This window comes from Daphnia magna, unplaced genomic scaffold, assembly GCF_020631705.1.
Source record: "Daphnia magna isolate NIES unplaced genomic scaffold, ASM2063170v1.1 Dm_contigs326, whole genome shotgun sequence".
NCBI lineage: Eukaryota > Metazoa > Arthropoda > Branchiopoda > Diplostraca > Daphniidae > Daphnia > Daphnia magna.
Window position 1 is genome coordinate 13,293 of NW_025533244.1, and position 26,787 is coordinate 40,079.

General features: G+C 34.3%; 2 protein-coding genes and 3 long non-coding RNA genes across 5 annotated transcripts; 4 read left to right on the forward strand and 1 right to left on the reverse strand.

The window, feature by feature from the left end:
* The first annotated feature begins 585 nt into the window (after positions 1 to 585).
* Positions 586 to 918, forward strand: LOC123468193. The gene is made up of 2 exons (XR_006642104.1): positions 586 to 720; positions 778 to 918. It is a non-coding gene; the product is annotated as an uncharacterized LOC123468193 (long non-coding RNA).
* Positions 919 to 1,416: 498 nt separating this feature from the next.
* Positions 1,417 to 1,983, reverse strand: LOC123468191. The gene is made up of 3 exons (XR_006642102.1): positions 1,843 to 1,983; positions 1,593 to 1,782; positions 1,417 to 1,497 (listed from the first exon to the last, which is right to left on the reverse strand). It is a non-coding gene; the product is annotated as an uncharacterized LOC123468191 (long non-coding RNA).
* On the forward strand, positions 1,417 to 2,026 carry LOC123468192. Its single transcript, XR_006642103.1, has 3 exons — positions 1,417 to 1,564; positions 1,622 to 1,819; positions 1,907 to 2,026. It is a non-coding gene; the product is annotated as an uncharacterized LOC123468192 (long non-coding RNA).
* An 11,700-nt stretch (positions 2,027 to 13,726) lies between these two features.
* LOC123468194 lies at positions 13,727 to 19,277 on the forward strand. Its single transcript, XM_045167826.1, has 2 exons — positions 13,727 to 14,608; positions 14,700 to 19,277. The coding sequence occupies exons 1-2, from the start codon at positions 13,727 to 13,729 to the stop codon at positions 19,275 to 19,277; spliced, it is 5,460 nt and encodes a 1,819-aa protein (XP_045023761.1).
* Positions 19,278 to 25,780: 6,503 nt separating this feature from the next.
* Positions 25,781 to 26,315, forward strand: LOC123468195. Its single transcript, XM_045167827.1, has 2 exons — positions 25,781 to 26,007; positions 26,073 to 26,315. Exons 1-2 carry the CDS (start codon positions 25,781 to 25,783, stop codon positions 26,290 to 26,292), a joined length of 447 nt encoding a protein of 148 aa, XP_045023762.1. The 3' UTR covers positions 26,293 to 26,315.
* The last annotated feature ends 472 nt before the right edge of the window (positions 26,316 to 26,787 follow it).

The window sequence follows — 26,787 nt, forward strand, 5'->3', positions numbered from 1 at the left end:
AACTCATGGTATAACAGTGTATTCACATTGAATACAAGTATATTTGATGCTGTTTACATATAGAAGTAAAAACTCATGGTATAACAGCGTATTCACATTGAATACAAGTATATTTGATGCAGTATACATATAGAAGTAAAAACTCATGGTATAACAGTGTATTCACATTGAATACAAGTATAGTTGATGCAGTTTACATATAGAAGTAAAAACTCATGGTATAACAGTATATTCACATTGAATACAAGTATATTTGATGCAGTATACATATATAAGTAAAAACTCATGGTATAACAGTGTATTCACATTGAATACAAGTATATATGATGCTGTTTATATAGAAAAGTTAAAACTCATGGTATAACAGTGTATTCACATTGAATACAAGTATATTTGATGCTGTTTACATATAGAAGTAAAAACTCATGGTATAACAGTGTATTCACATTGAATACAAGTATATTTGATGCAGTTTACATATAGAAGTAAAAACTCATGGTATAACAGTGTATTCACATTGAATACAAGTATATTTGATGCAGTATACATATAGGGCTGTTCGACATCTTTTTTAAGATTTGTTGAAATCGTGAAACGCAGCAACTCATGTATTTTTTCGTCTGCTACGAGTGACTTGTGTAGTTCTGCGAAATATTTATTTTTTAAAAAACAGTGATAGAAAAGGGGGTTAAGACCTCTTTTGAACTCAGATACTTCAATGTAAGTAACAATACTGTTTTTAATGTCGGCTTCATTACTAATTATGAAACTTATTAGATCAACAATGAGGAAGAGGATGATGATGATGACAAGGAATAAGTTCGTCTCCCCGTTGTTTCGTTTTTGCTGTAAAGTAATAAACGATGACCATTATATTTGTACAATTGTTACTGCATTAAACTTGACACCATTCCTTGACGCATACTTTCAGGGCTATTTTTACATTAAAAAATTGTCAGTATTAAGATTATTTGTATGGAACTTTAGTAGGCTGTGTACGAAGGGAATTTTAATTTTGCATTAAGAAGATTCCAGGTTATGAAGGAACTTGGTCTAAGCATTTGCTAGTAAGATGTCGGATCAATTCATGTGGTTGCATGTTTCGATTTGACCAATAATTCGTATCATACATGAAGGCTGGGAAGACAGTGAAAGTGAAGTAAATGCATTCTGCGTAAAGCAATCAACCTTCAATACAACTGTTTTCAAATTGAGGCAAGTAAAATATAATTAAGTGAAACTAAGCTAATTTTCTAGATCTCGAGTAATATTTTGTAAATATTTATCTAAACTCAAAATTGAAAGCCAGACAACAAGTAATGGAATGTCATGTATATTTCTCAATTTACAAAATTTTCATCACTTGAATCATAACAAAGATCTTTATCGACGATTCAAATCTAAATCTTCCATGAAGGAAGTTCAGTTCAGCCGAATCTTTTTACTGCCTTGACTTACGTATTGAAGAAGATTCATCATCTGCCTAGGAGTATATTCCTTCAACAAAGGCATAAACAAAATTATTAGCTGCTGACGACGCGAATTTCTTAAATTAATGACAACGGTATTAATACTAAATTTGATTGAGTTACCGTTTGTTCTTGAATCCATTTTTCGAAAGAATTTTCAGGTAAATAATATGCCTTTATGTATGTTTCGACAATATGTGGGTCAGGAAGAGGTCTTAGACGTGTCAAGCTTTCCACTTTGACTTGAAAATGCCTGAAGTCTAACTGCATTAGTGCACGACCTTCGTTCGTGCATTTTCTTACAGCGGAAAATCTAAAGAATTTCAGATCGGATACGGTCTTACATAAAGGTGCGTAAAATAAGGCTGAATACCCGTCAAGTAGTGTATGGTAACAGGCACGAAGAATTTGATCCCATAAAATGTTGTAAATTTCAGGAGGCAGAATCTGAGGGTAACAGACACAAAGGACACTCGAGTCGTAGTCACTGAGAACCTGCAAAAGAAATAAGAATTACATCATAGATGGAATATGATTTTGATAGCTTTTTGTTTCAACGAGATATATGAAGATATCTGAGGGAGCAATTTTTGGAACAATTGGACAACAGTCTAAACCATGTTTCCACAGAGAATTAGGAATACAATATGGACAATCACTGTTAAACATTTGTAACTTTTCCAAATAACGTGTTTTGGTCTCAATACTAAGTCCACTGGCATAATTAGACAGTGACATAGTTAAACACTAACACTATAACGAACTAATATATAAAGAAAACACATCAGAACTTCAAAACAACCCCCTATTCTATCACTGTTTTTAAAAAAAATAAATATTTCGCAGAACTACACAAGTCACTCGTAGCAGACGAAAAAATACATGAGTTGCTGCGTTTCACGATTTCAACAAATCTTAAAAAAGATGTCGAACAGCCCTATATAAGTAAAAACTCATGGTATAACAGTGTATTCACATTGAATACAAGTATATTTGATGCTGTTTACATATAAAAGTTAAAACTCATGGTATAACAGTGTATTCACATTGAATACAAGTATATTTGATGCTGTTTACATATAGAAGTAAAAACTCATGGTATAACAGTGTATTCACATTGAATACAAGTATATTTGATGCTGTTTACATATAAAAGTTAAAACTCATGGTATAACAGTGTATTCACATTGAATACAAGTAAATTTGATGCTGTTTACATATAGAAGTTAAAACTCATGGTATAACAGTGTATTCACATTGAATACAAGTATATTTGATGCTTTTTACATATAGAAAAAAAAACTCATGGTATAACAGTGTATTCACATTGAATACAAGTATATTTGATGCAGTATAAATATAAAAAGTAAAAACTCATGGTATAACAGTGTATTCACATTGAATACAAGTATATTCCATGCAGTTTACATATAGAAGTAAAAACTCATGGTATAACAGAGTATTCACATTGAATACAAGTATATTCTATGCAGTTTACATATAGAAGTAAAAACTCATGGTATAACAGTGTATTCACATTGAATACAAGTATATTTGTTGCTGTTTACATATAGAAGTAAAAACTCATGCTATAACAGTGTATTCACATTGAATACAAGTATATTCCAAGCAGTTTACATATAGAAGTAAAAAATTATGGTATAACAGTATATTCACATTGAATACAAGTATATTTGATGCTGTTTACATATAGAAGTAAAAACTCATGGAATAACAGTGTATTCACATTGAATACAAGTATATTCCATGCAGTTTACATATAGAAGTAAAAACTCATGGTATAACAGTGTATTCACATTGAATACAAGTATATTCCATGCAGTTTACATATAATAGTAAAAACTCATGGTATAACAGTGTATTCACATTGAATACAAGTATATTTGATGCTGTTTACATATAGAAGTAAAAACTCATGGTATAACAGTATATTTGATGCTGTTTACATATAGAAGTAAAAACTCATGGTATAATAGTGTATTCACATTGAATACAAGTATATTCCATGCAGTTTACATATCGAAAAAAAACTCATGGTATAACAGTGTATTCACATTGAATACAAGTATATTTCATGCAGTTTACATATAGAAGTAAAAACTCATGGCATAACAGTGTATTCACATTGAATACAAGTATATTCCATGCAGTTTACATATAGAAGTAAAAACTCATGGTATAACAGTGTATTCACATTGAATACAAGTATATTTGATGCTGTTTACATATAGAAGAAAAAACTCATGGTATAACAGTGTATTCACATTGAATACAAGTATATTTGATGCTGTTTACATATAAAAGTTAAAACTCATGGTATAACAGTGTATTCACATTGAATACAAGTATATTTGATGCTGTTTACATATAGAAGTTAAAACTCATGGTATAACAGTGTATTCACATTGAATACAAGAATATTTGTTGCTGTTTACATATAGAAGTAAAAACTCATGCTATAACAGTGTATTCACATTAAATACAAGTATATTCCAAGCAGTTTACATATAGAAGTAAAAAATTATGGTATAACAGTATATTCACATTGAATACAAGTATATTTGATGCTGTTTACATATAGAAGTAAAAACTCATGGTATAACAGTGTATTCACATTGAATACAAGTATATTCCATGCAGTTCACATATAGAAGTAAAAACTCATGGTATAACAGTGTATTCACATTGAATACAAGTATATTCCATGCAGTTTACATATAAAAGTAAAAACTCATGGTATAACAGTGTATTCACATTGAATACAAGTATATTTGATGCTGTTTACATATAGAAGTAAAAACTCATGGTATAACAGTGTATTCACAATGAATACAAGTATACTTGATGCTGTTTACATATAGAAGTAAAAACTCATGGTAAAATAGTGTATTCACATTGAATACAAGTATATTCCATGCAGTTTACATATAGAAGTAAAAACTCATGGTATAACAGTGTATTCACATTGAATACAAGTATATTTCATGCAGTTTACATATAGAAGTAAAAACTCATGGTATAACAGTGTATTCACATTGAATACAAGTATATTCCATGCAGTTTACATATAGAAGTAAAAACTCATGGTATAACAGTGTATTCACATTGAATACAAGTATATTTGATGCTGTTTACATATAGAAGTAAAAACACATGGTATAACAGTGTATTCACATTGAATACAAGTATATTTGATGCTGTTTACATATAAAAGTTAAAACTCATGGTATAACAGTGTATTCACATTGAATACAAGTATATTTGATGCTGTTTACATATTGAAGTTAAAACTCATGGTATAACAGTGTATTCACATTGAATACAAGTATATTTGTTGCTGTTTACATATAGAAGTAAAAACTCATGCTATAACAGTGTATTCACATTGAATACAAGTATATTCCAAGCAGTTTACATATAGAAGTAAAAAATTATGGTATAACATTATATTCACATTGAATACAAGTATATTTGATGCTGTTTACATATAGAAGTAAAAACTCATGGTATAACAGTGTATTCACATTTAATACAAGTATATTTGATGCTGTTTACATATAGAAGTAAAAACTCATGGTATAACAGTGTATTCACATTGAATACAAGTATATTCCATGCAGTTTACATATAGAAGTAAAAACTCATGGTATAACAGTGTATTCACATTGAATACAAGTATATTTCATGCAGTTTACATATAGAAGTAAAAACTCATGGTATAACAGTGTATTCACATTGAATACAAGTAAATTCCATGCTGTTACATATAGAAGTAAAAACTCATGGTATAACAGTGTATTCACATTGAATACAGGTATATTTGATACTGTTTACATAGAGAAATAAAAACTCATGGTATATCAGTGTATTTACATTGAATACAAGTATATTCCATGCAGTTTACATATAGAAGTAAAAACTCATGGTATAACTGTGTATTCACATTGAATACAAGTATATTCCATGCAGTTTACATATAGAAGTAAAAACTCATGGTATAACAGTGTATTCACATTGAATACAAGTATATTTGATGCTGTTTACATATAGAAGTAAAAACTCGTGGTATAACAGCGTATTCACATTGAATACAAGTATATTTGTTGCAGTATACATATAGAAGTAAAAACTCGTGGTATAACAGTGTATTCACATTGAATACAAGTATATTTGATGCTGTTTACATATAGAAGTAAAAACTCATGGTATAACAATGTATTCACATTGAATACAAGTATATTCCATGCAGTTTACATATAGAAGTAAAAACTCATGGTATAACAGTGTATTCACATTGAATACAAGTATATTCCATGCAGTTTACATATAGAAGTAAAAACTCATGGTATAACAGTGTATTCACATCGAATACAAGTATATTTGATGCTGTTTACATATAGAAGTAAAAACTCATGGTATAACAGTGTATTCACATTGAATACAAGTATATTCCAAGCAGTTTACATATAGAAGTAAAAACTCATGGTATAACAGTGTATTCACATTGAATACAAGTATATTTGATGCAGTATACATATAGAAGTAAAAACTCATGGTATAACAGTGTATTCACATTGAATACAAGTATAGTTGATGCAGTTTACATATAGAAGTAAAAACTCATGGTATAACAGTGTATTCACATTGAATACAAGTATATTTGATGCTGTATACATATATAAGTAAAAACTCATGGAATAACAGTGTATTCACATTGAATACAAGTATATTTGATGCTGTTTATATAGAAATTTAAAAACTCATGGTATAACAGTGTATTCACATTGAATACAAGTATATTTGATGCTGTTTACATATAGAAGTAAAAACTCATGGTATAACAGTGTATTCACATTGAATACAAGTATATTTGATGCAGTATACATATAGAAGTAAAAACTCATGGTATAACAATGTATTCACATTGAATACAAGTATATTCCATGCAGTTTACATATAGAAGTAAAAACTCATGGTATAACAGTGTATTCACATTAAATACAAGTATATTCGATTCAGTTTACATATAGAAGTAAAAACTCATGGTATAACAGTGTATTCACATTGAATACCAGTATATTCTATGCAGTTTACATATAGAAGAAAAAATTCATGGTATAACAGTTTTTCACATTGAATACAAGTATATTCTATGCAGTTTACATATAGAAGTAAAAACTCATGGTATAACAGTGTATTCACATTTAATACAAGTATATTTGATGCAGTATACATATAGAAGTAAAAACTCATGGTATAACAATGTATTCACATTGAATACAAGTATATTCCATGCAGTTTACATATAGAAGTAAAAACTCATGGTATAACAGTGTATTTACATTGAATACAAGTATATTTGATGCTGTTTACATATAGAAGTAAAAACTCATGGTATAACAGTGTATTCACATTGAATACAAGTATATTCCAAGCAGTTTACATATAGAAGTAAAAACTCATGGTATAACAGTGTATTCACATTGAATACAAGTATATTTGATGCAGTATACATATAGAAGTAAAAACTCATGGTATAACAGTGTATTCACATTGAATACAAGTATAGTTGATGCAGTTTACATATAGAAGTAAAAACTCATGGTATAACAGTGTATTCACATTGAATACAAGTATATTTGATGCAGTATACATATATAAGTAAAAACTCATGGAATAACAGTGTATTCACATTGAATACAAGTATATTTGATGCTGTTTATATAGAAAAGTTAAAACTCATGGTATAACAGTGTATTCACATTGAATACAAGTATATTTGATGCTGTTTACATATAGAAGTAAAAACTCATGGTATAACAGTGTATTCACATTGAATACAAGTATATTTGATGCAGTATACATATAGAAGTAAAAACTCATGGTATAACAATGTATTCACATTGAATACAAGTATATTCCATGCAGTTTACATATAGAAGTAAAAAGTCATGGTATAACAGTGTATTCACATTGAATACAAGTATATTTGATGCTGTTTACATATAGAAGTAAAAACTCATGGTATAACAGTGTATTCACATTGAATACAAGTATATTCCAAGCAGTTTACATATAGAAGTAAAAACTCATGGTATAACAGTGTATTCACATTAAATACAAGTATATTCGATGCAGTTTACATATAGAAGTAAAAACTCATGGTATAACAGTGTATTCACATTGAATACCAGTATATTCTATGCAGTTTACATATAGAAGAAAAAATTCATGGTATAACAGTTTTTCACATTGAATACAAGTATATTCTATGCAGTTTACATATAGAAGTAAAAACTCATGGTATAACAGTGTATTCACATTGAATACAAGTATATTTGATGCTGTTTACATATAGAAGTAAAAATTCATGGTATAACAGTGTATTCACATTGAATACAAGTATATTCCATGAAGTTTACATATAGAAGTAAAAACTCATGGTATAACAGTGTATTCACATTGAATACCAGTATATTCTATGCAGTTTACATATAGAAGAAAAAATTCATGGTATAACAGTTTTTCACATTGAATACAAGTATATTCTATGCAGTTTACATATAGAAATAAAAACTCATGGTATAACAGTGTATTCACATTGAATACCAAGTATATTCTATGCAGTTTACATATAGAAGTAAAAACTCATGGTATAACAGTGTATTCACATTGAATACAAGTATATTCCATGCAGTTTACATATAGAAGTAAAAACTCATGGTATAACAGTGTATTCACATTGAATACAAGTATATTTGATGCTGTTTACATATAGAAGTAAAAACTCATGGTATAACAGTGTATTCACATTGAATACAAGTATATTTGATGCTGTTTACATATAGAAGTAAAAACTCATGGTATAACAGTGTATTCACATTGAATACAAGTATATTCCATGCAGTTTACATATAGAAGTAAAAACTCATGGTATAACAGTGTATTCACATTGAATACAAGTATATTTCATGCAGTTTACATATAGAAGTAAAAACTCATGGTATAACAGTGTATTCACATTGAATACAAGTATATTTGATGCTGTTTACATATAGAAGTAAAAACTCATGGTATAACAGTGTATTCACATTGAATACAAGTATATTCCATGCAGTTTACATATAGAAGTAAAAACTCATGGTATAACAGTGTATTCACATTGAATACAAGTATATTCTATGCAGTTTACATATAGAAGTAAAAACTCATGGTATAACAGTGTATTCACATTGAATACAAGTATATTCGATGCAGTTTACATATAGAAGTAAAAACTCATGGTATAACAGTGTATTCACATTGAATACAAGTATATTTGATGCAGTTTACATATAGAAGTAAAAACTCATGGTATAACAGTGTATTCACATTGAATACAAGTATATTTCATGCTGTTTACATATAGAAGTAAAAACTCATGGTATAACAGTGTATTCACATTGAATACAAGTATATTCCATGCAGTTTACATATAGAAGTAAAAACTCATGGTATAACAGTGTATTCACATTGAATACAAGTATATTCCATGCAGTTTACATATAGAAGTAAAAACTCATGGTATAACAGTGTATTCACATTGAATACAAGTATATTTGATGCTGTTTACATATAGAAGTAAAAACTCATGGTATAACAGTGTATTCACATTGAATACAAGTATATTTGATGCTGTTTACATATAGAAGTAAAAACTCATGGTATAACAGTGTATTCACATTGAATACAAGTATATTTGATGCAGTTTACATATAGAAGTAAAAACTCATGGTATAACAGTGTATTCACATTGAATACAAGTATATTCCATGCAGTTTACATATAGAAGTAAAAACTCATGGTATAACAGTGTATTCACATTGAATACAAGTATATTTGATGCTGTTTACATATAGAAGTAAAAACTCATGGTATAACAGTGTATTCACATTGAATACAAGTATATTCCATGCAGTTTACATATAGAAGTAAAAACTCATGGTATAACAGTGTATTCACATTGAATACAAGTATATTCGATGCAGTTTACATATAGAAGTAAAAACTCATGGTATAACAGTGTATTCACATTGAATACAAGTATATTCTATGCAGTTTACATATAGAAGTAAAAACTCATGGTATAACAGTGTATTCACATTGAATACAAGTATATTCGATGCAGTTTACATATAGAAGTAAAAACTCATGGTATAACAGTGTATTCACATTGAATACAAGTATATTTGATGCTGTTTACATATAGAAGTAAAAACTCATGGTATAACAGTGTATTCACATTGAATACAAGTATATTTGATGCTGTTTACATATAGAAGTAAAAACTCATGGTATAACAGTGTATTCACATTGAATACAAGTATATTTGATGCTGTTTACATATAGAAGTAAAAACTCATGGTATAACAGTGTATTCACATTGAATACAAGTATATTCCATGCAGTTTACATATAGAAGTAAAAACTCATGGTATAACAGTGTATTCACATTGAATACAAGTATATTCCATGCAGTTTACATATAGAAGTAAAAACTCATGGTATAACAGTGTATTCACATTGAATACAAGTATATTCCATGCAGTTTACATATAGAAGTAAAAACTCATGGTATAACAGTGTATTCACATTGAATACAAGTATATTCCATGCAGTTTACATATAGAAGTAAAAACTCATGGTATAACAGTGTATTCACATTGAATACAAGTATATTCCATGCAGTTTACATATAGAAGTAAAAACTCATGGTATAACAGTGTATTCACATTGAATACAAGTATATTTGATGCTGTTTACATATAGAAGTAAAAACTCATGGTATAACAGTGTATTCACATTGAATACAAGTATATTCCATGCAGTTTACATATAGAAGTAAAAACTCATGGTATAACAGTGTATTCACATTGAATACAAGTATATTTGATGCTGTTTACATATAGAAGTAAAAACTCATGGTATAACAGTGTATTCACATTGAATACAAGTATATTTGATGCTGTTTACATATAGAAGTAAAAACTCATGGTATAACAGTGTATTCACATTGAATACAAGTATATTTGATGCTGTTTACATATAGAAGTAAAAACTCATGGTATAACAGTGTATTCACATTGAATACAAGTATATTTGATGCATGTTTACATATAGAAGTAAAAACTCATGGTATAACAGTGTATTCACATTGAATACAAGTATATTCCATGCAGTTTACATATAGAAGTAAAAACTCATGGTATAACAGTGTATTCACATTGAATACAAGTATATTCCATGCAGTTTACATATAGAAGTAAAAACTCATGGTATAACAGTGTATTCACATTGAATACAAGTATATTCCATGCAGTTTACATATAGAAGTAAAAACTCATGGTATAACAGTGTATTCACATTGAATACAAGTATATTCCATGCAGTTTACATATAGAAGTAAAAACTCATGGTATAACAGTGTATTCACATTGAATACAAGTATATTCCATGCAGTTTACATATAGAAGTAAAAACTCATGGTATAACAGTGTATTCACATTGAATACAAGTATATTTGATGCTGTTTACATATAGAAGTAAAAACTCATGGTATAACAGTGTATTCACATTGAATACAAGTATATTTCATGCAGTTTACATATAGAAGTAAAAACTCATGGTATAACAGTGTATTCACATTGAATACAAGTATATTTGATGCTGTTTACATATAGAAGTAAAAACTCATGGTATAACAGTGTATTCACATTGAATACAAGTATATTCCATGCAGTTTACATATAGAAGTAAAAACTCATGGTATAACAGTGTATTCACATTGAATACAAGTATATTTGATGCAGTTTACATATAGAAGTAAAAACTCATGGTATAACAGTGTATTCACATTGAATACAAGTATATTCCATGCAGTTTACATATAGAAGTAAAAACTCATGGTATAACAGTGTATTCACATTGAATACAAGTATATTCCATGCAGTTTACATATAGAAGTAAAAACTCATGGTATAACAGTGTATTCACATTGAATACAAGTATATTTGATGCTGTTTACATATAGAAGTAAAAACTCATGGTATAACAGTGTATTCACATTGAATACAAGTATATTCCATGCAGTTTACATATAGAAGTAAAAACTCATGGTATAACAGTGTATTCACATTGAATACAAGTATATTTGATGCTGTTTACATATAGAAGTAAAAACTCATGGTATAACAGTGTATTCACATTGAATACAAGTATATTTCATGCTGTTTACATATAGAAGTAAAAACTCATGGTATAACAGTGTATTCACATTGAATACAAGTATATTTGATGCTGTTTACATATAGAAGTAAAAACTCATGGTATAACAGTGTATTCACATTGAATACAAGTATATTCCATGCAGTTTACATATAGAAGTAAAAACTCATGGTATAACAGTGTATTCACATTGAATACAAGTATATTCCATGCAGTTTACATATAGAAGTAAAAACTCATGGTATAACAGTGTATTCACATTGAATACAAGTATATTCCATGCAGTTTACATATAGAAGTAAAAACTCATGGTATAACAGTGTATTCACATTGAATACAAGTATATTTGATGCTGTTTACATATAGAAGTAAAAACTCATGGTATAACAGTGTATTCACATTGAATACAAGTATATTTGATGCTGTTTACATATAGAAGTAAAAACTCATGGTATAACAGTGTATTCACATTGAATACAAGTATATTCCATGCAGTTTACATATAGAAGTAAAAACTCATGGTATAACAGTGTATTCACATTGAATACAAGTATATTTGATGCAGTTTACATATAGAAGTAAAAACTCATGGTATAACAGTGTATTCACATTGAATACAAGTATATTCCATGCAGTTTACATATAGAAGTAAAAACTCATGGTATAACAGTGTATTCACATTGAATACAAGTATATTCCATGCAGTTTACATATAGAAGTAAAAACTCATGGTATAACAGTGTATTCACATTGAATACAAGTATATTTGATGCTGTTTACATATAGAAGTAAAAACTCATGGTATAACAGTGTATTCACATTGAATACAAGTATATTTCATGCTGTTTACATATAGAAGTAAAAACTCATGGTATAACAGTGTATTCACATTGAATACAAGTATATTTGATGCTGTTTACATATAGAAGTAAAAACTCATGGTATAACAGTGTATTCACATTGAATACAAGTATATTTGATGCTGTTTACATATAGAAGTAAAAACTCATGGTATAACAGTGTATTCACATTGAATACAAGTATATTCCATGCAGTTTACATATAGAAGTAAAAACTCATGGTATAACAGTGTATTCACATTGAATACAAGTATATTTGATGCTGTTTACATATAGAAGTAAAAACTCATGGTATAACAGTGTATTCACATTGAATACAAGTATATTCCATGCAGTTTACATATAGAAGTAAAAACTCATGGTATAACAGTGTATTCACATTGAATACAAGTATATTCCATGCAGTTTACATATAGAAGTAAAAACTCATGGTATAACAGTGTATTCACATTGAATACAAGTATATTTGATGCTGTTTACATATGTTCCGGCGAAGAATTAAATTGTTTTATTTTGTATAAGGGCCGCTAGAGGCCAACTTTGGGTTGTGCGTAGTACGCTTCATTTGTTTGTTTGTCCCGCGTTTACCCTTACCCAAAGCCTTTGTTTTGTCCCTATTTAACCCCGCGTGCATTGCATGCGGGTCTCTGATTTTGTTGGCGTCTCTCCACACATAAGGTGTGATCTCTTTAGCTACACTCCCCACACATAAGGTGTGATTCTCAAGTAGGCCTTACAACCCTACTCTGTATCCCCGAGATCGGTTTAATACACCCTTAAGGGATACCCCCCTCGAGTCTACGAAGTTTTCCTCTATTGAATTGAGCTCCCGAACATTTTGGTCCTTCGAACCGGAGCTATTCAACCGACTGTCTTCAATCCATTGGTTCTTCAAGCTAGGAACGAAGTCAGTAAGCCATAGAGAAGTTTTGGTGCACCTGTAAGTTCTTGTGTACCTGCAACTCTATCGGAAACTTAGAAGACCCGAGAGTTCTCGACTAACATAAGGCTAGTCACCGGATCATCAGCATCGTGCCACGTGACCCAGTCTACCGAACCAAGTACACCAAGGTACATCGTTCCGTTTTCTACAAGGTCTACACAGCAGCAGCCATGGATGATCTAACCAACAACACAGCAGCAAGAATAGCAGCGACAGCGAGATCGCAATCAGTAAGTCCCTCTATCCCGGTAGCAGCCCCAGTGTTAGAGGAAGCAGCCCAAGCAGTCGCGATAGATTCCACCAGTGCAGCCATGGCGCAGTGGACACGCCTGCGAACTACTACAAGGCGTCAGATTACGAACACGTGCAGCCAAATCACCACAGCCATTAGAAGAGGTGACCCAGGAGACAGTGTTCAAGCCCTTGCAGAGTACGCGCAGGAATTGTTGAGAACCGCTAGTGATCTCAACAACAGACTGCTTGAAGAAGCTGGCCTAGACGAATTCGATCGGCAGCACGAGGCACATACTAGGTATGTTCAGCAGGTTAAGGCCGTGGCAGCAGAGCTTCAACGTTACCTTACCCCCCGTGCACATCCACCATCAGTTCGAAATGGCCATCCCGCCATTGTACCCTCTGTATACAGTAGCCGGCAGTCGTCAGCAGTGCATCCCGAAGCCGACAGACCACAATCCCACACAGAAGCCCAACAGAGAGTCCTTGCAGCGCAACAGGACCTCCAGGAAGCAGAAAGGGCTCTACAGTCACTAAGGTTAGAAGACAATGACTTAGAATATCGGTCATTGCCAGGTGTAGTCGAACTCGACGCAGTTAATCGCTGGTGCCAAGACAACAGAAGATGGGGAGCAGTAGGAGAAGCGAGCCTACAGGAAGAAGCTCCAGACGATTGGATTGATATGTATCGTGCCGGTCGATTACGACCCCTTCCGCGAGTAGAAGCAGGACCTCATTCGTCAATTCGAGCTGAGTTACCTGATTACAGTGGAAAGGCTCTAGATTGGTTCGCATGGATCGATTTGTTCCGGGCGTTGGTACACGACACATCCAAGGCCGCCGGCGAGAAATTTGCGATTTTGAGGAGACATCTCCAAGGTGACTGTCTAGACGTTGTATACGGTCTAGGGGGGAGAAGCTGCTTACATTCAAGCATTGGTCAGGCTTAAGGACAGTTTTGGCAGACGTGACGTCATGCGAGCAGCGCATATTCAAGCGTTAGAGAAACTGGAGTTCCAGAAGAACGATCCTGCTTCCTTCAAGCGTTATGCGGAAAAGGTCCGCACACACTTGTTCGATCTCACTAGAATAGGCGAATTCGCCGCCGCAGACATCATTGAAAGAATCTGTCTCAAGCTACAGCTAGCTGATCGCTTAGCTTGGAATACGGATAGAGGAAGTGGACTTGAAAGGCGAAGCCTCGACCAGTTTGGTTCTTGGCTTTGCAACCGGGCCGCCGCGTATCAAAACGCATACAGCATTGCGGCAGACCAAACAAGTGGAGTGCCGGGTAAAGCTCGTGACAGACAGCATACCCGCACCAACCAGGTTCAGGGTGAAACAAGAGGAAGAGACAATCGTCAGCCCAACAGTAGCTATTGCTTCAATTGCGAAGGCTCCCACAAGTTGGAAGATTGCCCGTCGTTTAAGGGTCTTACGGCTAGAGATAAGCTGTCGTTTTGTATCCGACGTCGGTTATGTTTCAATTGCCTGAAATCTGGACATTCTGCTAGAGATTGCAGAATGAAGAAATCGTGTTCGGTCCCTAACTGTAATCGCACACACCATGCACTGCTTCACTACCAGCCGGATGACGCGGACGAATCGGTTCGCCCCGCTACAGCCCGCACCAACCTAGCAAAGGGGAAGAAAGCAGCTGTAGGAATGATCCAACTGGATGTTCTGGATGCAGAGGGAAACCTTGTGAAAGCCAATGTATTTCTGGATGAAGGTAGCGACAGTACGCTTTTCCGAGACGGATTTATTCGCCGACTTGGACTGAAAGGTGTTCCGCAGACTCTCGCCGTTGATGGCGCTGGTGGAGTTTTGAGAAAATATACTTCGCGTCGTATTCAACTCCGAGTTCGGCTACCCACAGGCGAATTCGCCACTCTTCAAGGTTCGACTATGCCTACTGTGGCCAGTCCGGTTCCACTTACAGATTGGAACACCTTAAAGAAGCGTTGGAGACATTTAGCAGACCTGCCATTAGAAAGCAATGGCGGGAGAGTAGACATCCTTCTCGGAATAGATCAGGCCTATTTGACAACGGCCATTGAATCTCGTTTCGGACAAGAAGACGAACCTACTGCTATTCGTACCCGCCTTGGATGGGTCGTAAGAGGAGTAATTGGGAATACATTCAGAAATCTTATGGCGAGAACGCACGCAGTGTTCACCAGCATGGAAGAGGAAGGCGACGCACTAGCGCAGCAGATGAAACGCTTTTGCGACACAGAAGAATTCGGGACGGAGCACAAGACAGATGGCGTTTCCGAAGACGATAGACAAGCTATCGATATTTTAGAAAGCGGAACGCGAAAATTGGCCGTCGGCTATGAAACACCCATCACCTGGAAGGTTGGGGAGCCAGACCTGCCAAACAATCGGCATTTGGCCGAAAGAAGATTGGCTACCCTGCTGCACCGGTTCAACGAAGAACCCGATTTCGGGCAGGAGTATAGAAAAGCCATGGAAAAGAACTTCGAAAAGGGCTATGCAATTGTGTTGGCACCCGCCGACTACGGCCCACCGGAGTATTATCTCGCTCACCATGGAGTGAGAAAAGGTCCGAAGCTACGCGTTGTGTTTGACGCTGCAGCACCGTTCAAGGGAAAGTGCTTGAACGACAGTATTCTCAGTGGTCCGGCTTTACAAACCCCATTGCCATCTGTCATCTTGAAATTTCGGGAAGGCGAAATCGCATGGGCAGCTGACATAGAAGCCATGTTTAGCAGAATACGACTGAGACCAGAAGACGCACGGTACTTTAGGTTTCTTTGGAAAAGAAACGGGGAGGAGAAAGTGTGCGTGTGTGAGATGAAGCGGCTACCATTCGGCGCTACCTGTTCGCCATTCATTGCGATCAGTACCACGCGAAAAATTGCTGCTGATCTCAGCGATGACCCGAAAGTCATCGAGGCAATCAACACAAGGATGTACGTTGACGATTACCTCAGCTCCGCCAAATCACTGGAGGAAGGTATTCAAGAAGCAGTAGGCGTTAAAGAAACCCTAGCAAAAGGAGACATGCACCTTCAAAGCTGGATCTCCAATTCCGCAGCTTTTGTGAAAATCTTAGCACCTACAAGTAAAGGTGTTAGTCAAGGCCCAGCCGAGCTTCCATTAAGCAAGGACGACTCTGAGAAAGTCCTTGGTGTTTACTGGAACCCGAATTCGGATACGCTTAAATTCAGAGTGAGCGGGCTAGAAGAAATCACCTACACACGGGTTGGAATTGCAAGTAAGGTTGCGAGTTTGTTCGATCCGCAAGGGATGGCAGCTCCCCTTATTGTTAAAGCCAAGATCAAGTTAAGGGAGCTCGGAACAAAAGGGCTTCAGTGGAACGATCTCGTCAGCAGCGACGACCGTGATTGGTGGGAAGAATGGTTTAGCGTCCTACAGCAGCTCAACGACATCGACATTCCACGCTGTTTATTCCCAGATGAGGAGAATATCACCCGATCGGAACTCCACGCATTTGGAGACGCATCGGAAGAAGCGTACGCTGCAGTTATCTACATTCGGAATGTGTACTCTGATGGTCGAGTACTAGTACGACACGTGCGGGCGTCAACAAAATTGGCACCGAAAAGAAGCATTTCCGTGCCAAAGTTGGAGTTAAATGCTGCTCTGCAAGCAGCCCGTCTCGCACGCTCAGTGATCGGAGCATTCACAAGGATTCCGCACCGTCGGTATTTCTGGACCGACAGCAGCACCGTAAGAAATTGGATTCGAGCAACCGCGTCCAAATATCAGATGTTTGTCAGTCATCGGGTTGGAGAAATCCAAACACTGACTCAACCAGACGAATGGCGTTTTGTGCCGGGCAAGATGAACACAGCCGATATCGCAACTCGTTCAGCCATTGAAGAGGAAGCCCTTCCATCGCGCTGGTGGGACGGACCGAAATTCCTACAAGACGACGAAGAAACATGGCCAGCAGATTTGCCATGGATTGCCGTGGTTGAAGAGATACGGCCGGTGCGATCACATCAAGCCACCGTTACTACTTCAACGTTCGATTGGGAAAGTGTCAAGATCGGTGTAGAAGACATTCCGGACTTAGTAAGACTGGAAAAGGTGTTCTACGATCTCGTAAAAAGATGCCAATCGGAGGTGTATAGCGAAGAAATTCGTCGTTTGAAGAAAGGAAAATGGCTTCAGCCTAACTCAAGTTTACTCTCTCTTTGTCCCGTTCTCGGAAAAGATGGACTTTTGAGACTAGGAGGACGAGCCGGGCGAGCTAAGTTGCCCTATGAAGAATTGCACCCGCCATTGCTGCCTGCGCAGCATAGTTTTACGAAGACTATCGTTCGAGCGTTCCACGTATTGCTTAAGCACGTTGGAACAGACTACCAGATCAGCTACATAAGGCAGCATTTCTGGATACCAGGAGGCCGGGAACTAGTCAAAAGGATTAGATACGAGTGTGAAAAGTGCAAACGAGAACGTGCCAAGCCAGGCGAACAACTTATGGCTGAACTACCGGATTCGCGTCTAGAATCTGGCTCAGCTCCATTCACTCGAACAGCCTGTGATCTGTTTGGGCCATTGGAAGTAGGACTTTCGCGAAATCGCACAGCAAAGCGATGGGCCGTTTTGTACACCTGTCTCGTTACCCGTGCCGTCTATGTGGATCTCGTGAACTCACTCTCATCAGACGATTTCCTTCTTAGCCTTCGGCGTTTTATCGGACTTTACGGCAAACCTCGCGTCATGCATTCCGACAACGGCACAAACTTTGTCGGTGCTGAACACGAGCTGAAAGAAGAAGCCGAAAAACTGTATGCCGATGAGAAAGTAGCCGAGTTCCTGAATTTGAAAAGGATTGACTGGAGATTCCAGCCACCCAGAACACCACATTTTGGTGGAGCGCACGAGTCGCTTGTAAGATCGGCAAAAAAGGCGCTTTATACCGCTCTTGACTTGGAGAGTAAGAAGCTACGACATCCAGCGGAAGACACACTCCGCACTCTCCTATATGAAGTAGCCGGTTTATTAAATGGTCGTCCCCTCACTGCAGCCAGTACAGATCCGAATGACTTCCGTCCGTTAACTCCTAACGATTTTCTAAATCGTCCGAGTTCGGCCGACCCACCAGCTGGGACATTCGACGACGCACTGCCCCGTGAGCATTATAGGTACGTCCAGAGAATGGCCAATCTATTCTGGGATCTTTGGAAGAAAGTTTATCTCCAGTCACTTGCCGGAAGAAAGAAGTGGAAATCCCCTCTGCCCAACTTTAAAGTCGGGGATGTTGTGTTGGAGATCGACAAGAGCCTACGACGCGGACAATGGAATATCGGCAGGATTGCGAAGGTATTCCCAGGGCCAGACGGCCTAGTTCGAGTCGTAGATGTGCAGCTGGAAAGAGGACTTTTCCGTCGTGGAATCGACACTCTCGCGCTATTAGAAGTTAGCTCAGCAGGCGATGTCGTCCCAGACATACCCGCTTCGGGGGAGGATGTTCCGGCGAAGAATTAAATTGTTTTATTTTGTATAAGGGCCGCTAGAGGCCAACTTTGGGTTGTGCGTAGTACGCTTCATTTGTTTGTTTGTCCCGCGTTTACCCTTACCCCAAAGCCTTTGTTTTGTCCCTATTTAACCCCGCGTGCATTGCATGCGGGTCTCTGATTTTGTTGGCGTCTCTCCACACATAAGGTGTGATCTCTTTAGCTACACTCCCCACACATAAGGTGTGATTCTCAAGTAGGCCTTACAACCCTACTCTGTATCCCCGAGATCGGTTTAATACACCCTTAAGGGATACCCCCCTCGAGTCTACGAAGTTTTCCTCTATTGAATTGAGCTCCCGAACATACATATAGAAGTAAAAACTCATGGTATAACAGTGTATTCACATTGAATACAAGTATATTCCATGCTGTTTACATATAGAAGTAAAAACTCATGGTATAACAGTGTATTCACATTGAATACAAGTATATTCCATGCAGTTTACATATAGAAGTAAAAACTCATGGTATAACAGTGTATTCACATTGAATACAAGTATATTTCATGCAGTTTACATATAGAAGTAAAAACTCATGGTATAACAGTGTATTCACATTGAATACAAGTATATTTGATGCAGTTTACATATAGAAGTAAAAACTCATGGTATAACAGTGTATTCACATTGAATACAAGTATATTTGATGCTGTTTACATATAGAAGTAAAAACTCATGGTATAACAGTGTATTCACATTGAATACAAGTATATTCCATGCAGTTTACATATAGAAGTAAAAACTCATGGTATAACAGTGTATTCACATTGAATACAAGTATATTCCATGCAGTTTACATATAGAAGTAAAAACTCATGGTATAACAGTGTATTCACATTGAATACAAGTATATTCCATGCAGTTTACATATAGAAGTAAAAACTCATGGTATAACAGTGTATTCACATTGAATACAAGTATATTCCATGCAGTTTACATATAGAAGTAAAAACTCATGGTATAACAGTGTATTCACATTGAATACAAGTATATTTGATGCTGTTTACATATAGAAGTAAAAACTCATGGTATAACAGTGTATTCACATTGAATACAAGTATATTTCATGCAGTTTACATATAGAAGTAAAAACTCATGGTATAACAGTGTATTCACATTGAATACAAGTATATTTGATGCTGTTTACATATAGAAGTAAAAACTCATGGTATAACAGTGTATTCACATTGAATACAAGTATATTTCATGCAGTTTACATATAGAAGTAAAAACTCATGGTATAACAGTGTATTCACATTGAATACAAGTATATTCCATGCAGTTTACATATAGAAGTAAAAACTCATGGTATAACAGTGTATTCACATTGAATACAAGTATATTTGATGCAGTTTACATATAGAAGTAAAAACTCATGGTATAACAGTGTATTCACATTGAATACAAGTATATTTGATGCTGTTTACATATAGAAGTAAAAACTCATGGTATAACAGTGTATTCACATTGAATACAAGTATATTTGATGCTGTTTACATATAGAAGTAAAAACTCATGGTATAACAGTGTATTCACATTGAATACAAGTATATTTCATGCTGTTTACATATAGAAGTAAAAACTCATGGTATAACAGTGTATTCACATTGAATACAAGTATATTCCATGCAGTTTACATATAGAAGTAAAAACTCATGGTATAACAGTGTATTCACATTGAATACAAGTATATTTCATGCTGTTTACATATAGAAGTAAAAACTCATGGTATAACAGTGTATTCACATTGAATACAAGTATATTCCATGCAGTTTACATATAGAAGTAAAAACTCATGGTATAACAGTGTATTCACATTGAATACAAGTATATTCCATGCAGTTTACATATAGAAGTAAAAACTCATGGTATAACAGTGTATTCACATTGAATACAAGTATATTTCATGCTGTTTACATATAGAAGTAAAAACTCATGGTATAACAGTGTATTCACATTGAATACAAGTATATTTGATGCTGTTTACATATAGAAGTAAAAACTCATGGTATAACAGTGTATTCACATTGAATACAAGTATATTTCATGCTGTTTACATATAGAAGTAAAAACTCATGGTATAACAGTGTATTCACATTGAATACAAGTATATTTGATGCTGTTTACATATAGAAGTAAAAACTCATGGTATAACAGTGTATTCACATTGAATACAAGTATATTCCATGCAGTTTACATATAGAAGTAAAAACTCATGGTATAACAGTGTATTCACATTGAATACAAGTATATTTGATGCAGTTTACATATAGAAGTAAAAACTCATGGTATAACAGTGTATTCACATTGAATACAAGTATATTCCATGCAGTTTACATATAGAAGTAAAAACTCATGGTATAACAGTGTATTCACATTGAATACAAGTATATTTGATGCTGTTTACATATAGAAGTAAAAACTCATGGTATAACAGTGTATTCACATTGAATACAAGTATATTTGATGCTGTTTACATATAGAAGTAAAAACTCATGGTATAACAGTGTATTCACATTGAATACAAGTATATTTGATGCTGTTTACATATAGAAGTAAAAACTCATGGTATAACAGTGTATTCACATTGAATACAAGTATATTTTATGCAGTTTACATATAGAAGTAAAAACTCATGGTATAACAGTGTATTCACATTGAATACAAGTATATTCCATGCAGTTTACATATAGAAGTAAAAACTCATGGTATAACAGTGTATTCACATTGAATACAAGTATATTTGATGCTGTTTACATATAGAAGTAAAAACTCATGGTATAACAGTGTATTCACATTGAATACAAGTATATTCCATGCAGTTTACATATAGAAGTAAAAACTCATGGTATAACAGTGTATTCACATTGAATACAAGTATATTTGATGCAGTTTACATATAGAAGTAAAAACTCATGGTATAACAGTGTATTCACATTGAATACAAGTATATTTGATGCAGTTTACATATAGAAGTAAAAACTCATGGTATAACAGTGTATTCACATTGAATACAAGTATATTTGATGCAGTTTACATATAGAAGTAAAAACTCATGGTATAACAGTGTATTCACATTGAATACAAGTATATTTGATGCAGTTTACATATAGAAGTAAAAACTCATGGTATAACAGTGTATTCACATTGAATACAAGTATATTTGATGCTGTTTACATATAGAAGTAAAAACTCATGGTATAACAGTGTATTCACATTGAATACAAGTATATTTGATGCAGTTTACATATAGAAGTAAAAACTCATGGTATAACAGTGTATTCACATTGAATACAAGTATATTTGATGCTGTTTACATATAGAAGTAAAAACTCATGGTATAACAGTGTATTCACATTGAATACAAGTATATTTGATGCTGTTTACATATAGAAGTAAAAACTCATGGTATAACAGTGTATTCACATTGAATACAAGTATATTTCATGCAGTTTACATATAGAAGTAAAAACTCATGGTATAACAGTGTATTCACATTGAATACAAGTATATTCCATGCAGTTTACATATAGAAGTAAAAACTCATGGTATAACAGTGTATTCACATTGAATACAAGTATATTCCATGCAGTTTACATATAGAAGTAAAAACTCATGGTATAACAGTGTATTCACATTGAATACAAGTATATTTCATGCAGTTTACATATAGAAGTAAAAACTCATGGTATAACAGTGTATTCACATTGAATACAAGTATATTCCATGCAGTTTACATATAGAAGTAAAAACTCATGGTATAACAGTGTATTCACATTGAATACAAGTATATTCCATGCAGTTTACATATAGAAGTAAAAACTCATGGTATAACAGTGTATTCACATTGAATACAAGTATATTTGATGCTGTTTACATATAGAAGTAAAAACTCATGGTATAACAGTGTATTCACATTGAATACAAGTATATTCCATGCAGTTTACATATAGAAGTAAAAACTCATGGTATAACAGTGTATTCACATTGAATACAAGTATATTTGATGCAGTTTACATATAGAAGTAAAAACTCATGGTATAACAGTGTATTCACATTGAATACAAGTATATTTGATGCTGTTTACATATAGAAGTAAAAACTCATGGTATAACAGTGTATTCACATTGAATACAAGTATATTTGATGCTGTTTACATATAGAAGTAAAAACTCATGGTATAACAGTGTATTCACATTGAATACAAGTATATTTCATGCTGTTTACATATAGAAGTAAAAACTCATGGTATAACAGTGTATTCACATTGAATACAAGTATATTCCATGCAGTTTACATATAGAAGTAAAAACTCATGGTATAACAGTGTATTCACATTGAATACAAGTATATTTGATGCTGTTTACATATAGAAGTAAAAACTCATGGTATAACAGTGTATTCACATTGAATACAAGTATATTCCATGCAGTTTACATATAGAAGTAAAAACTCATGGTATAACAGTGTATTCACATTGAATACAAGTATATTTGATGCAGTTTACATATAGAAGTAAAAACTCATGGTATAACAGTGTATTCACATTGAATACAAGTATATTTGATGCTGTTTACATATAGAAGTAAAAACTCATGGTATAACAGTGTATTCACATTGAATACAAGTATATTTGATGCTGTTTACATATAGAAGTAAAAACTCATGGTATAACAGTGTATTCACATTGAATACAAGTATATTTGATGCAGTTTACATATAGAAGTAAAAACTCATGGTATAACAGTGTATTCACATTGAATACAAGTATATTTGATGCTGTTTACATATAGAAGTAAAAACTCATGGTATAACAGTGTATTCACATTGAATACAAGTATATTTCATGCAGTTTACATATAGAAGTAAAAACTCATGGTATAACAGTGTATTCACATTGAATACAAGTATATTTGATGCTGTTTACATATAGAAGTAAAAACTCATGGTATAACAGTGTATTCACATTGAATACAAGTATATTTGATGCTGTTTACATATAGAAGTAAAAACTCATGGTATAACAGTGTATTCACATTGAATACAAGTATATTCCATGCAGTTTACATATAGAAGTAAAAACTCATGGTATAACAGTGTATTCACATTGAATACAAGTATATTCCATGCAGTTTACATATAGAAGTAAAAACTCATGGTATAACAGTGTATTCACATTGAATACAAGTATATTCGATGCAGTTTACATATAGAAGTAAAAACTCATGGTATAACAGTGTATTCACATTGAATACAAGTATATTCCATGCAGTTTACATATAGAAGTAAAAACTCATGGTATAACAGTGTATTTACATTGAATACAAGTATACTCCATGCAGTTTACATATAGAAGTAAAAACTCATGGTATAGCAGTGTTTTTACATTGAATACTAGTATATTCCATGCAGTTTACATATAGAAGTAAAAACTCATGGTATAACAGTGTATTCACATTAAATACAAGTATATTCCATGCAGTTTACATATAGAAGTAAAAACTCATGGTATAACAGTGTATTCACATTGAATACAAGTATATTCCATGCAGTTTACATATAGAAGTAAAAAGTCATAGTATAACAGTGTATCACATTGAATACAAGTATATTTGATGCTGTTTACATATAGAAGTAAAAACTCATGGTATAACAGTGTATTCACATTGAATACAATATATTCCATGCTGTTTACATATAGAAGTAAAAACTCATGGTATAACAGTGTATTCACACTGAATACAAGTATATTTGATGCAGTTTACATATAGAAGTAAAAACTCATGGTATAACAGTGTATTCACATTGAATACAAGTATATTTGATGCTGTTTACATATAGAAGTAAAAACACATGGTATAACAGTGTATTCACATTGAATACAAGTATATTGTCACACTGGCTTTGTATTGTGTCACATGAACATAAATCAATACAAGTAGTGATGACCTTAAATCTAGACAATTATTCACTTTGAACTAATAACAATAAGGGATGACCATACCAAACTCGGAGAGCGTCTGAAGACTCCAGGGAACTACACTTTAACTGAATTTTACGCTGGTATTTATACCGAAATACAATATACGCCCTTTTCCGGAGCGCATGTCTCCGTATCTTCTTTAGTACAGATAACTGAAGATGAATCATTCCCACGCTCGCAACATAGTCCAACGAGCGGGTGAATCATCTGTGTTAGGAGATAATGTTTACCCCTTTTCACCCGCGACAGGTCCCCCTTCTTCAAGACAGGCGACCCGACTGTACTAATCTACCCGTGATAACGGCTGGAAGGTCACTCTTGTTAACGCTAACTATAACCCCGATAAAAATTGAAAGGGGAAAAAAAAAAATTTGGAACTGATAGGTAATAATTTGATCCGTGAAGGTTATTGAAACTGAATAAAACTCGGGTGCATCCTTCTGCCGGCACAGTAGTTTTTTGGTCTTTGCTGAATACAGGTCCTCCAAGATGTTCACCTTTTCTGAAATTCTGGAGAACCGGAGGTATTTCGACGTTGCCGTTGTGCGGTTCGCCGAAATTGTGTTTTGCGACCCTGTGAGCCGTCACTGCCGACTGGATGTGTTAGACCAGAAGCTTTTCGAGGCGCTTCTAATCGATGCCAAGGAAACGGATGCCTGTTTGGACTTCATTCCCTTTGCTGGAGAAGTTTGGGAGCTAGGTGACTTTTACTACAGGTAAGTTTGTTATTTGCTTTGGACACATTTTTTTTTCTTTTTATTTTCTTTTTCTCCCCATCTAGCACGTATCCTGGCTACGCCCGTTATCGTGATCTCTATTCCCACAACTACGCGCGGCTTCTGTGGTGGATGGAGTCGGGTGAGGATGTTTACCATCCTCATCCGCGACGTTCGGATTTTTACCCCGAGATCCTGTACTCTAGCGTGGAATCCCGACTGGAGGCTCGCTTGGGGGCGCTGGAGGCGCTGAATTCCTTGCGGTCGGAAGACGCCACTAACTAATTCTGTGTATCCTGGTATTTTACATGAACTCTTTAATACATTTTGTTTTTTGAAAGAACTTTTTTTTACTTTTGTTTTTTCTACTAGGCAATAAGCTAATTATACCCTAGACAATTAATAGGTTGAAAGGACGAGTTTTTTATAGGTTTTGCATCTCTAGTTCTTCCCTCCCGCGGTCTCCGGGTGGTAGACTGACCACATCGAGCTGTTCGTGAGCGGCTAAGCGTTCACTCAGTAAGTGATATTTATAACTCAAAAATACTATTCCTATACTTAGTACTAACATTACTATTATCATTTCATAGGGATATCGGGCAAAAGATGCATCAGTGTGTTTGTCCACTTCAGCCACGAGGTTATGGATCTGTTCTCCCGTCATTTCCGCTGCCAACCTGGCGCGGTCGTTACGTTGGAGTAATTCGCTTATCATGTCGATGGAGCTTGTATTCCCCCGCGGAATCTCGATGACGATGTGCCGCCTACTGCTGTTGCTCG

Bases quoted from the DNA above. Each gene is read 5' to 3' on its own strand.
- LOC123468195 (XM_045167827.1), top strand. From the start codon at position 25,781: ATGTTCACCTTTTCTGAAATTCTGGAGAACCGGAGGTATTTCGACGTT. The intron at 26,008-26,072 runs GTAAGTTTGTTA...CTCCCCATCTAG, and splicing joins CTAGGTGACTTTTACTACAG to CACGTATCCTGGCTACGCCC.
- LOC123468194 (XM_045167826.1), top strand. From the start codon at position 13,727: ATGGATGATCTAACCAACAACACAGCAGCAAGAATAGCAGCGACAGCG. The intron at 14,609-14,699 runs GTACACGACACA...TATACGGTCTAG, and splicing joins TCGATTTGTTCCGGGCGTTG to GGGGGAGAAGCTGCTTACAT.